General features: G+C 29.6%; 1 protein-coding gene across 1 annotated transcript; it reads right to left on the bottom strand.

The window, feature by feature from the left end:
* Positions 1-6,109: 6,109 nt before the first annotated feature.
* Positions 6,110-7,846, bottom strand: LOC125845923 (phosphoribosylformylglycinamidine cyclo-ligase, chloroplastic/mitochondrial-like). Its single transcript, XM_049525408.1, has 8 exons — positions 7,645-7,846; positions 7,476-7,570; positions 7,308-7,409; positions 7,187-7,240; positions 6,859-7,034; positions 6,660-6,762; positions 6,400-6,576; positions 6,110-6,322 (listed from the first exon to the last, which is right to left on the bottom strand). The coding sequence occupies exons 1-8, from the start codon at positions 7,844-7,846 to the stop codon at positions 6,110-6,112; spliced, it is 1,122 nt and encodes a 373-aa protein (XP_049381365.1).
* Between the last annotated feature and the right edge of the window lie 5,592 nt (positions 7,847-13,438).

Here is a 13,438-nt window from a genome sequence, read left to right as displayed (position 1 = left end):
ACTATATTTTTATATTCTTCATTTCTTCTATCTTTAGGATATAAATATAATTGAGCTAATCCCAATTTATATTTATAATTAATTATTTTGAGGGTAAGCATGTTAAATTCGGCATAATATTTTCACAACTAGACCTGTAAAAGAGTAAGTCTTTGATAAACACTTATAGTTATGTTTTCTTCGTTGTTTGCTAATCATTTATCTTTTTAAACATGTTTGTACTTTTTCCTTTTTATATGTAATCTCAAATGTTTAGAAAATTCATGTACTTAACTATTACATAGAGGTACAAAAATTAGTGCAAAAGTAAAATAAAATAAAAATAATATAAAGTAAAAATTAGTGCAAATGTTAGAATTTGATTGTATTAGAATTCATATTTAATTTTTATATACATATCCTTTAATATATAGTTCAAGAAATATCGTGTATCTATATTTTTAACATAGTCATGCTTTCTTTTCTGTTTATTTTTTATGATTTTAGTTTTTTCCACATGAAACATTTTGTCTATAGCAAGTCGACTTCTAACAAAATGTAATTCAATCAATATGACAATATTTTTATCTATATATTTTAATGTGATATCTTTTATTATGGATGCCATGTCTTTATTTACTTTTATTTTTCCGTTTGAACTTGTAATTTTCTATATAAATTTGATGTTACACAACCTAGACATTTTGTAATATATTTTTTTATACATTTTTTTATAGCCAATTTATTTTTTGATTATTAAAAGTTACGTTTAGTAATTAAAATATATTAATTCTCTTATATAATAAAATGTATATTTTTCATGAAGCATTAAAAATATCAAACCTCCAACAACTGACACAAGATTTTCATGCTATATTTTGTGAAGAGTTATATTCTTATGTCAACGTTACATACAAAAGGACTTAGCTTTAAACTTAGCGATGAATTTATGTACGCTTTACAATGATATATTTACTTATATAAATTAATTTTTCTAATGTCAATTAGGGGACAAATGTACAACACACGACTAGTATATATANATATATATATATATATATATATATATATATAATACAAGTGTTTTTCTCATTCTTTGCCATCTTTCATTGTTTTCTTTATTTTAATAGTTGCTTTTTCGAATGAAAAGTAATACTATATCGTAAGTATTATCATATATCAGAATACATGTAAATTAATTAAAGGGAAAATTTTCAAAACAACAATATTTTAGTTTTTAGTGGGACTCCTTAGCAATAGTTTCACTATTTATTTAAAATGACTATATTTTAGCTTGTTAAGGGATGAGTTATTTTGATTAATTTGAAAGAATACAAATAATTAATAACAGAACAGAGAAAATCATGGAACAGAAAATTTCAAAAAGGAAAAAAATATTTTAAATATAAATCAGTTATGTTTTGAAAGAGCATATGTTGCCATTTTTTCTTGAGATCGTTTTTTTGTCTTGTTCTTAAGAATTCCAAAAAAAATTTTGCAAAAAATAGTTTTGTCTTCCGAATCATTCAATTGATAATTTTCAAAGCTTCTTCGAGTTGAATTCGGCATATTCTTGAAACAGAGGTTTTTAAAATTCACGACTATAATTTCGCCAGTTCCATTGAATTCAAGGAATTTCGACATCAGGTAATTTTGTTTTTGTCGATTATTTTATTTGTTTGGATGATATATTCGTATATCTCGACTATAATAGTGGGTTGATTTTTTTCCTGATGAAATTGGTGAAATCTCTGTATGGTTTGATATTTTTAGCTTTTTTTGGATGTTTTGTATCCAAACTATGATGTAGAACGATTGAAAGTGCTTGATTTATTTTTAGTTTCGTAGCTGTTTTCTTTTTATTTGAATGCATACAATATTTTTGTATCCCATTATGTTAATGTAAACAGTAACAATATGAGATTTTCGTATCCCATTTTTTTTGGATGTTTTGTATCCAAATTATGATGTAGAACGAATGAAATTGTTTGTTTTTTTTAGTTTGGAAGCTGTTTTTTTTTTAATGCATACAGTATTTTGTATCCCATTAAGTTAATGTAAATAGTAACAATATAGGGATAGAGTCATAAAAATTCTGTGATATACTGAACATAGTACAACTAGGGATTAAAAATCATAAAGTAATTAAGAATTGTATACCAACATCTGTTGCCTTGTAGTAAGTTATGGATACAATTAAATATTGGATTCAATTTGTTGTAGTTGAGCTAAAAGGTGAAATTTTTGTATGTAAATACAAATCAATATGTATTGAGTGTGTGTTATATATTTTTTCTTTTTGAAGCTAGCTACCTGTAAGGCCATCCAAGAAGTATCGTGACAAGGCGTACATCGAGCTATATGGGAAGAAGAGCAAGAATTCTTGCAGTACTTGTGGGTTTAAGGGGCACAATAGGCGTTCGTGTAGGAATGTCGCGTATTGTTTAGTTAATGATGCTTGAATTTTATATCTTACTTGAGTGAAATTGTTTCCCAATTTCTAATGCCCTCTGTTTTATATATTTGCTTGTTTGAAATTCTTTGAATATGTGTTTAACCGAAATGTATTCATATTCATGTTATGAATTTATTTTATTTTTGTGTACGTACATCTGTAACAGTGACAATGGTATTATTGAAACTTGCTTGAACATGAATAACTCCCTTTGGTATTCTACGTGCACCCTTACGTGAACTAATACGTCCATTCCGACGCGAACTAATTTTCGGTATAGCTTTTGCCATATTTTATCATCTCGTAAATATGAGTCAAAGATATATGGATATATCCATTTCATGTCAAAACAGATTCTTTATTTGTACATCGGCTCTTCTGGCAAGTCTGATTAGCCCTGTCTTTGTTTATGTCTCGGGTTGGAACAAATTACTATGATGCGCCCCCTCCTACGTAATGTGTAATTACTTTAAAGTGTAATTGAAAAATTATATGAGTCACAAATTTAAATTAAATAAAAAATGAAATACAATCTATATACCTAAAGATATGTATAACTTAGAATAAAAAAAATTGTTGGTATAGAATTATAATGAATACAACTCTTTTGGCATTCTAGTTTAACAAAAAAAAATATAAATACAAATTAGTANCTATATACCTAAAGATATGTATAACTTAAAATACAAAAAAATGTTGGTATAGAATTATAATGAATACAACTCTTTTGGCATTCCAGTTTAAGAAAAAAAATATAAATACAAATTAGTAGTAAAATAAAATGATATTGAAAATACATTTTTGGTGAAAACATAAAACATAGAATAAGTTGTATTCAAACTAAATTGTATTTATATTTCAATATCCAGTCTTGTTATATTATTATTATTATTATTATTATTATTATTATTATTATTATTATTATTATTATTATTATTATTTCACTTTAAAATTGTAGTTACTATTTCTCTGGATCAGTTTATATTTCAAAAATCAGGATGTATTTCAATTTCACTTTGTATTCCAAAAATCAGGATGTATTTCAATATCACTTTGTATTCCAAAAATCAGGATGTATTTCAATATCAGTTTGTATTCCAAACGCCAAATTAATTCCAAATAAGTTTGTATTTCCCTTCTTATAATGTATTCATCACAATTTTATATATTATGTTTTCATCAAACTTATAGTGCTTTAACAAAATAAAATACAAAAATATGTCTTCTTAATACAATTATGATTAAAACTGCAGAGAGTATACACATGAATACAAAAAATGTCTTACAAAAAATAAAATACAAAAAATGTCTTCATAATACAGTTATGATTAAAATACAAAAAATGTCTTACTAATACAGTAATGAGGGAAATTCCCCAAAATTTGAGAGAAATTCTCCAAAACTTGGGTAATACACAAATCAAATGAGGGAAATTCCCCAAAATTTTAAATATTATTCGGTATACCTCTAGTAATTCTGATTGATTCAGTCATTGTCGACAATCAGATGCTTTCCCCAAAATCTAAAACCCTAAAAATAAATTTCGATATTATCAAATATAAATGTATTAAAAATCAAACAAAATAAACATATAAATGATTTTTTAGATTCTACTAAATCTGAAAAATTAAAACAAAATCACAAAAAATTGTTTAAAAGACTAAAAATCTGAAATACATAAATATTTGATGAATATCTAAACAAGATCACAGAAAAATCAAAAAAATTGACTGAAAATCCGTAATATATACAATCCGAAATATACACCATAATCGGTGATTTTAAAAAGCAAATCAAAAATAAAACTCAATAAATAATGAAAATTACCTTTGTCAATCGAGAAATTTCTTGAATTAATATAGAGATTTCGTTTAACAATCGAAAAGTTTCTTGAATTAAAATAGAGATTTTGTTGAACAATTTGTGAGAACCTTGAAGAAAGAGAAGCTGGAAAACGTAAAAGGTGGTGGAAAGAAAACGTGAAAGGTGGGGAAATAAGGGTAATGGGTAGTGGTGTGGTGTAATTATTTTTTTCTTTTTAAACGGTTATTGGTTTATAATTTGATCCAATATAGGATTGTTTTGATAAATAAAAGGAAATTTAACTAATAAAATCTGAATGCAAATTATTTTCTAAAATATTGCCATTCTGACATTTTAAATAAATATTTTAAAGTGTTGTTTTGACTAATTATGTTAGGTATTATGACTTGATTGCTAATTTTCCCAACCTATTAAAAGTGAAAAGAAAAGAAATTAATAAAGAGGAAAAGAAAATAGAAATATAAAGTGAGGAGGAAAATAAATATTCCATAAAGAATGAAAGAAAAATAATTAAAAATATACCTCCAAGTTTTAATGTTTCCTACGGAACAAGAATCACATGATTTTGGCGTTCCTACTTCTAGAATCGAGTTATGAATATTCCACTATAACCGTGCCAAGCTGAAGGGCCGATCAAGGCAGATTTATGAGCTGACTTTGAAGCAATACATGCACCAATCTATAAATTCTTTGGCCGTGATTTTTACATAAATTATAATTCTTGAAGTCTTCTTTTCAACGGAATGGACATATTTGATTTTCTAAAATGACAAATATTATGAACATCTATTTTACAAAGGATGACAAGTAAATTAGTAGAAGGAAGTATGGGCGATAACCTGTCAATGGTACGGTTCAACGGTTATTTTTATAAAATTTATACTATTCGTGAGTCGAGATGTTAGAACAAATTTAGTTTCGATCGGGAGCAATATAAAGAGTTGCAGTGTTATAATTTTGAGTGCTAATTATTTTGTCACTTCCATTATCCTCCTTATAAAGCAATTTTTTAAAAATATTTTTTATTTTTAAATTTACTCTATAAAATATATTTTGCAACATATGTTACAACTTACAGCAAAGCAAGACATCCAGTACCAGCTTCTTTCTCGTCATCTCAGCTCAATCAGTAAAGATACGAGCTCGAGACTTCAGCAACGGCGGTAGAGAAACTAAATCATAACTAATNATATTATGAACATCTATTTTACAAAGGATGACAAGTAAATTAGTAGAAGGAAGTATGGGCGATAACCTGTCAATGGTACGGTTCAACGGTTATTTTTATAAAATTTATACTATTCGTGAGTCGAGATGTTAGAACAAATTTAGTTTCGATTGGGAGCAATATAAAGAGTTTCAGTGTTATAACTTTGAGTGTTGATTATTCTGTCACTTCCATTATCCTGCATATAAAGCAATTTTTTTAAATATTTTTTTTAAAAAAATTTACTATATAAAATATATTTTGCAACATATGTTACAACTTACAACAAAGCAAGACATCCAGTACTAAATCACAACTAATTAACAAATATTCTTATATATCGAAGACATATTATGTCACAAGCAACATTGTGCTTAGAGTCACAAGTGACCCCAAGCTAACTAATCAATGGTCTGGCATAACACTACGATTCTCATTCATATAAACTTAAAAGAGTCATGCAGAAACTAAATTGAATTAAGTCTATTAAAACATCAAAGATTAGATAAACAAAATCTGAAGACTAATAACTGATTGTCTGAAAGTCTCTACTAAGATGAGTTAGCTAACTCTAATTGTCTGAAACTAAAATAGCAATAATTGATGAACGTCCTCGAAAGATGATAGCTGATCATCACTTCATGTCATTCTTGAATGGACCGAGACATGCTGATATTGATATCCTCTGATGACCACCGTACTCCATCGCCCTTTACAACCTCACCAATCCGGTATGCAATGCTCGTCTTGTGTACTTCACCAAGTATCCGATCAGCTGCTTCTGGACTTACTACAAGGACCATCCCAATTCCCATATCGAAAGTCTGCATCATCTCAGCATTTTCTATACTTCCAGCCTGACCATATTTAAAAAATTAAAGATAGAAACAAAACTAATTGATTTCTCAACAATATGTCGTCAAAAGATACTCACCTCTTGAATCCATTTAAAAACAGGAGGAATTGTCCAAGAGCCCTCGTAAATAAGGGCTCCAACGCCTTTAGGAAATACTCGAGGGATATTGTCATTGAAGATGTCATTGTGAGTGAAGAGGCCTCCTGTAATGTGGGCTATTCCTTTAACCCCTCCTTTGCTAATGATATCAAGAACCTTCATTTTCCAAATCCGTGAAACACGTTACTGCTTACCCGATATTTTAATAGAAGTAAAAGGAAAGGAACCAAAGGTGAAACCTGTTTAACATATATAGCAGTTGGGGCAATCAAAGCTTCACCAAGTGTAATAGATTCACCAGGAAGCTGGTCTTTCAAAGAAAAGCCACTTTTGTCCAGTACGCTACACAAGTTGGCATATCAATAAGAACACACAAAAGGAAATGAAATTATATGAGTATATTTTAAAGGCTAACTAGATACATGAATTTCTCTATACCTTGTAACAAGAGAAAAACCATATGAATGAACTCCATTAGATGGTAAACCTATAAGAACGTCTCCAGCGTTGATACTTTTCCCGTCAATAACTGAATCCTTTTTCATAATGCCCACAGCAATACCACAGAGGTCACAGTCTCCATCACATAAATTTGGTATCTCTCTCATCTGGAACTGGACATTAATATCAACCGATTGTTACTAATTCCATAACCATGGTTTACCAAACATATAATAATATATATAGAGATCACATCAGTCAATTCCACATTCGAAAAACTCACACACATTTTCAACTTTTGTTAGAAATTTTGTCTCAGAAATACCTCTAGATGATGACAGTCAGATTGTTGGCAACCATACTTAATACCTTGTGTGACCTGCATACATACAAGAAGCCAATTCTGTTTTACTGGAAAAGGAGACATTTTCAATAGATGTACATACCTTGTCTGCAAGGTCAAGTTTAAGGTGTTTGGTTGCAAAAAAATCATGGAAAAATATAGGTTTTGCTCCAGAAGTGACAATGCCATTAACACTGATCGCAACCTGGGAACAAAGACAACACCATTAATTAGTTGTTCCATATCTGCAAAGATGAATAATCAAACTTACCAGATCTCTCCCAATGGTATCATAAATTCCAGTTTGAACTGCCAACTTAAATTTTGCCCCCTCACAAGCAGGGGCAGACACAAAATATGCATCCCCTGCGAGTTTTATGATTAAAACTAACAGATGAATCAAACTGTCGAGCAGAAGTTTTGACATCACAAGGAAGTACCTAATGTATAGAGCCCTTCCACTCCCCAAATTCCACTACAAGTAATGTTTCTCTCCTTGCATAAAGGCAATAGCTTCTTTGAAGTAATGCTTCTCTCTTTACATATAGGCAATAGCTTCGGTACACAAAACGATCTTCGTTTTAAACCATAAACAGGGGATGCAGCAGTGCATCTATATAATTGCAAATTTGCCGTTGCCATTGTCATTGTCATCGCTGCACAAAACACAACAACATTTAAATTCCTTGGAAATTTCACATACAACACTATAAATTGAGCAGCTTAAAGGTTAGAATCAAATTCTAAAGATTATAAAGAAGAAATCTAATTAAACACCTACTCTGAGAACTTGAGGTACGTCACTTTTGTTTGCTCTATACTAATGTTCATATAATATATACACACTACATTTTCTAACAGAATCTATTTATGTTATTCCTTATTGTTACTATTGATATCTCTTCTCCTAAAATTCTTTTACTTTCCTTGTATTGCTTAAGTTTCCCTTAGAAAAGGTAGCAATCAATTTGTAATTATAGAATATTAATATTATTCATCACTAGTACTATTTTTGGATGATCTATTTATAGTATTCATCGCTGCACAAAACACAACAACATATCCATTATTTAAATTTCACACACACTCACACACACACACACATATATATATGTGTGAAATTCATACAACACTATAAATTGAGCAAAATTGAGCAGTTTAGCAGCTTAAAGGTTACTCCCTCCTGTAGAAATCTCACGTCTAGGATTAGAGAAATCAAGGATTGTATTGATAAAGATAATGTTGAGTTACAACCTTCTTATATAGGAGAAAATTGTAGAGTCTTAAGTTAACTATACTTAGAGTTCTACTACAATAATAATAATAATAATAATAACAATAATAACAAGGGAAAAAGGACAAATATACCCCCGAACTATCACAAATGGTACGTACATACCCTCCGTTATATTTTAAGGTTGCATATACCCTTACCGTTACTCTTTTGGGTTGTGTATACCCTTAAAACTAACGGACGGACACGTGGCTTCATCTCAACAATTCACCTGATTTTATTTATTTTTTACCTAAGATTAAAAAACCCACCCATCTTTCATTTACCCACCCATGACCCAAATTAAAACACCATGTCATTTTAAATTAAAATAAAAACAAAGAGCCCTCCTCCATTAAAACATAACCCAAAACCTTTTAAATCAAACAAAACACGAAATTGTTCTTCAATACATCTTCATTTTCAGCTCTTTTTCAAATCTCATTAAACAAAGACACAGTAGCTTGTTATTTCATTGAAAAACAAGAGACCCATTTTAATTTGTTGTTCAAATCGATTTGTTGTTGAATGGGGTTGGAAATACTATCACCATTGATGGACGAAACTTCAAGTTTAAAAGTGGGTCTTCAATAGAATAAAAAATTTTGAATTTAAATTGATTTGTTGTTGTTGAAAGGGGCTGGAAATACTATCATCATTGATAGACAAAGCTTCAAGAAAAGTGGGTTTGCAATCAAATAAGAAAATTTTAACTTAAATTAATTAGTTGCTGTTGAAACGGGTTAAAAATACTACCACCATTGACGGATAAAGCTTCAAGCTTTAAATTAAATTTGTAATTGAATAAAAAAAAATTGAGCTCAAATTGATTTGTTGTGATTAAAAGGGTTCAAAAATATTCTTGAAATAGATTTTGATGAAATGAACCAAGTGCACCATATTTTTGTGGTTGTTGTTGAAAAGCTTTTGATTTTAATTTTGCACAAAGTTGAAAAAATTGTGTTGTTGAAAGCGGTTGATTCATTGTTGTTGTCTAAACTTTAAGGAGGATGCATTAAGTTTATTCTAGATGAAGTTTTTTTTTAATTTTTTTTTTGGATTAGCAAGTGATATTCTCTCACAAAAAAGATGAAGGGTATTTGGTTGTGGGTCGGGTGAATCTTTTATTTTAGGTAAATAAATAAATAAAATCGAGTAAATGGCTGAGATGAAGCCACGTGTCCGTCCGTTAGTTTTAAGGGTATACACAACCCAAAAGAGTAACGGTGATGGTATATGCAACCTTAAAGTATAACGAAGGGTATTAACATACCATTTGTGATAGTTTGGGGGTATATTTGTCTTTTTTCCCTAATAACAATTATAATGATAATGAGAATGATGAGAATGATGAGAATGATGAGAATAATGATAATGATAATGATAATGATAATGATAATGATAATGATAATAATAATAATAAGAAGAAGAACGAACGATAACAATAACAATAACAATAATAATGCAATTATAAATAATCTAATCCTAGTTGTACTATAATTTTAGTCATAATTTAATCCTAGTCGTAATATAATTCTAATTAATATAAGTAGTCTAATCCTAGTGCGACTCTAATTCTACAGCAATGCTGTAAACTCGTCAGTCAACTTCGTTGGACCTGCTCCTTTGACATGTTCCAATCGTCAGCTTCCTTTCTTCATCAACACTTGTTGCAGACACGTCAGCCAGCTTCGTTGGACATGTTCCAATCGTCAGCTTCGTTCTTCTTCAACACCTCCGTCCACTATTGTTTGTGATCATGCACAACCCTTAAGAAAAATTTAATATAATATGCAATTTGACTAATATAACCCTACTATCAATCATTATTAAAATGGTTTGTACTTTTTGAAAACTATAAAAGCTACTTTTTTTCACATTAAAGTAGTCTTGTAACTTTAAAATGGCTACTTTTTGAAAATAGTAGTTATGTAATTATTAAAGGCAGAATTGGAAAAAAGTGACAAATGTTTCTTGATTGTTTAAATTGACAATTAATTTTGGACAACTATTTTTAGTGTACGTGACAAACAATAGTGGATGGAGGGAGTAGAATCAAATCCTAAAGAATATAAGAAGAAATCTAAACACCTACTCTGAGAACTTGAGGTTCGTTTGCTCTATACTAATGTTCATATAAATATATACTACATTTTCTAACAGAATCTAGTTATGTTATTCCTTATTATTACTATTGATATCTCTTCTCCTAAAATTCTTTTACTTTCCTTGTATTGCTTAAGTTTCTGTTACAAAAGGTAGCGTTCAATATAGTAATTTTAGAAAATTAATATTATTCATCACTAGTACTATTTTTGGATGATCTATATATAGTATTTATCACTATTACATTAAATTCATGGTGATTTATTCATAGAAAATTAATGGTGATCTATTTATAGTAATTATAGATTACTATGCTTTGTAGTTACATCATATATATATATGAGCAAATAAATATAAGAAATATTGCAAATGATGGAGAAGATCAGTTAGTAGAGCGGCGGAGTTGCAGCAGTTGGGGAAGGGCTTCCATGGCTCCTTAATTTTTGAAGTTGGGGAAGATGACTCATAATGTATTACATACCCCTTATTTATGAGTAATATAATAACATATATTTTATTCTTACACAAATTAGCATTTTTTTAAATAAAAAATACTCCCTAAATATATTTTTAGTATAATAACACATAAATTAATTTAAATATTTCAATTTTACGTATAATATATGCAGATTCAAAGTCTTTTTGAGGATTTGAGGTCTTAAATTGGAAATTGTTGAGATTTTAGCCTTTAGGTTGACTTTGGTCAACATTTGGGTTTGGATGCTTGGATCAGATTTCTGAGAGTTCCGTTGGATTTAAGAGAGGTCTCGAGCTTGTTTTTGTCCTTTTAGGTATTATGTTCGTTTTTGGTGACTTTCACGGATATCGAATCAAGGAGACCTGTAACGACCCTAAAAACGAACTAGTGAAACTAGAGTCTCACATGTGAGTTTGGAGTTGAGAACTTGATGAAATGATGAGAAATGACTGTGACGTCCGGAAACTAGTCATTTGAACTAGTGAGTTGTAAGGGTCAACTTTAAATGGTCATATCTTTTAGCTTACAATGAATTAGGTGGACCTTTACCTATACAATTAAAGGTCTCTGAGTCCTCTTTCCAACGCCACCGAGTTTGCCCAATTCCGACCTTGGAGTAAAAAGTTATGCCCGAAATAGTGAAACACTGTCCAAAAGGACAAGTTTAGACGGGTTTAGTGAACACTTTTAACCTTAATTCTTTTCCTAAGTTGAGTTCCTATTATTCTTTGTCTTTCCTAGCAATTATAAGCCCCTTTTTTACCAAAATTCTTTCATTTAAGTCACTCCAATTAGAATAAAGAAAGAAACCCATCTCCTCTCAAATATCTTTCTCTACAATCCTCCATTGAAGAAGGTCAAGAACTAGGAGCTAGGGTTTGACGATTTTAAGGTGGTTCTTTCTCAAATTGCTTGGGGATTCTTAGTAAGGTATGGGGATTCTTTATCTTTGATTCCTTTTTCAATCAAAGAGCTAATTCAAAGTATTTTCAAAGTTCTTCAAAAATCCTAAAGTCCTAATTTCGATTCTAGCATGTGTTCTCGCTTTAAAAAAAAAGGTTTTAAATGATGATTTATATTGTTATTAATGATTTTTAGAAAGAAATCCCCATGAACCATGTTTTCTCAAATTCACCATAAAGTGGGTGTATTGATTTTGAGTAGATGGTTATAAAAATTGTGTTTNNCTAGCAATTATAAAGCCCCTTTTTGACCAAAATTCTTTCATTTAAGTCACTCCAATTAGAATAAAGAAAGAAACTCACCTCCTCTCAAATATCTTTCTCTACAATCCTCCATTGAAGAAGGTCAAGAACTAGGAGCTAGGGTTTGACGATTTTAAGGTGGTTCTTTCTCAAATTACTTGGGGATTCTTAGTTAAGGTATGGGGACTCTTTATCTTTGATTCCTTTTTCAATCAAAGAGCTAATTCAAAGTATTTTCAAAGTTCTTCAAAAATCCTAAAGTCCTAATTTCGATTCTAGCATGGGTTCTTTCTTATATAAAAAAAAAAAGATTTTAAATGATGATTTATATTGTTATTAATGATTATTAATGATTTTTAGAAAGAAATCCCCATGAACCATGTTTTCTCAAATTCTCTAAATTTCACCATAAAGTGGGTGTATTGATTTTGAGTAGATGGTTATAAAAATTGTGTTTAGTATGGTATGGGCTGTTCATATATGGTATTATATATCTGAATTGTTAAGAATTTTTATTGAATTGAAGGATGTGGATGTTGGCTTTGAATGGGCAAAAATTGTGAATTTGTCTTCATGTTGATTATAGGCTTATGCTTAGCTTAAATGGTATAGTTGAATACCATGATTACCTATGCTTTCTATTGTGAATTGTTTGATCATGAGAATGGTGAAGGTGGCTTGGAAAGGATGGTAAGTTGACCTACTATATGAATAATTAGTAGGGAATTGAGTAATGTTGGTTATGGCTTTGGAGAATGGTAAGATGGCATAGTCTCTTAGTATTGATATAATTGTTATTGATTGGTTTGATCCACCTTTGGTGGAGGTGGTTATTTGTTGAATTATTGTGAATTGAGGCCATGAAGGACATTATATGAATGCTATTATATTGTTGTATTATTATACACATATGAGGCTATATGTAAAGTCCTATATGAAGCTATATGTAAAGTTTTATGTGAAGCTATATGTGAAGGTATGATGTGAATGAGTTTTATGTGAAGCTATATGTTGTAAAGCTATATGTGAAGGTATGATGTGAATGAGTTTTATGTGATCTTGTGATGATACTATGTAAAGTGGATAGCATTGTGAGTTAAAGTATGATTTCTCATTATGTATATATGAAATGATGTTGGATTATGAAGTATCCTTAAATGAAAATGTTGTGA

This window comes from Solanum stenotomum, chromosome 11, assembly GCF_019186545.1.
Source record: "Solanum stenotomum isolate F172 chromosome 11, ASM1918654v1, whole genome shotgun sequence".
Lineage (NCBI taxonomy): Eukaryota > Viridiplantae > Streptophyta > Magnoliopsida > Solanales > Solanaceae > Solanum > Solanum stenotomum.
Note: the sequence above shows the minus strand (reverse complement) of the source record. Positions and strands in the feature narration are given on the sequence as shown.

What these genes read in the sequence shown, in the direction of transcription:
- LOC125845923 (XM_049525408.1), bottom strand. Translation starts at nt 7,846, where the DNA reads ATGGCAACGGCAAATTTGCAATTATATAGATGCACTGCTGCATCCCCT. An exon ending in AACTTGACCTTGCAGACAAG is followed by an intron (nt 7,241 to 7,307) that starts GTATGTACATCT and finishes GTATGTATGCAG; the next exon opens with GTCACACAAGGTATTAAGTA. An exon ending in CTGACTGTCATCATCTAGAG is followed by an intron (nt 7,035 to 7,186) that starts GTATTTCTGAGA and finishes ATTAATGTCCAG; the next exon opens with TTCCAGATGAGAGAGATACC.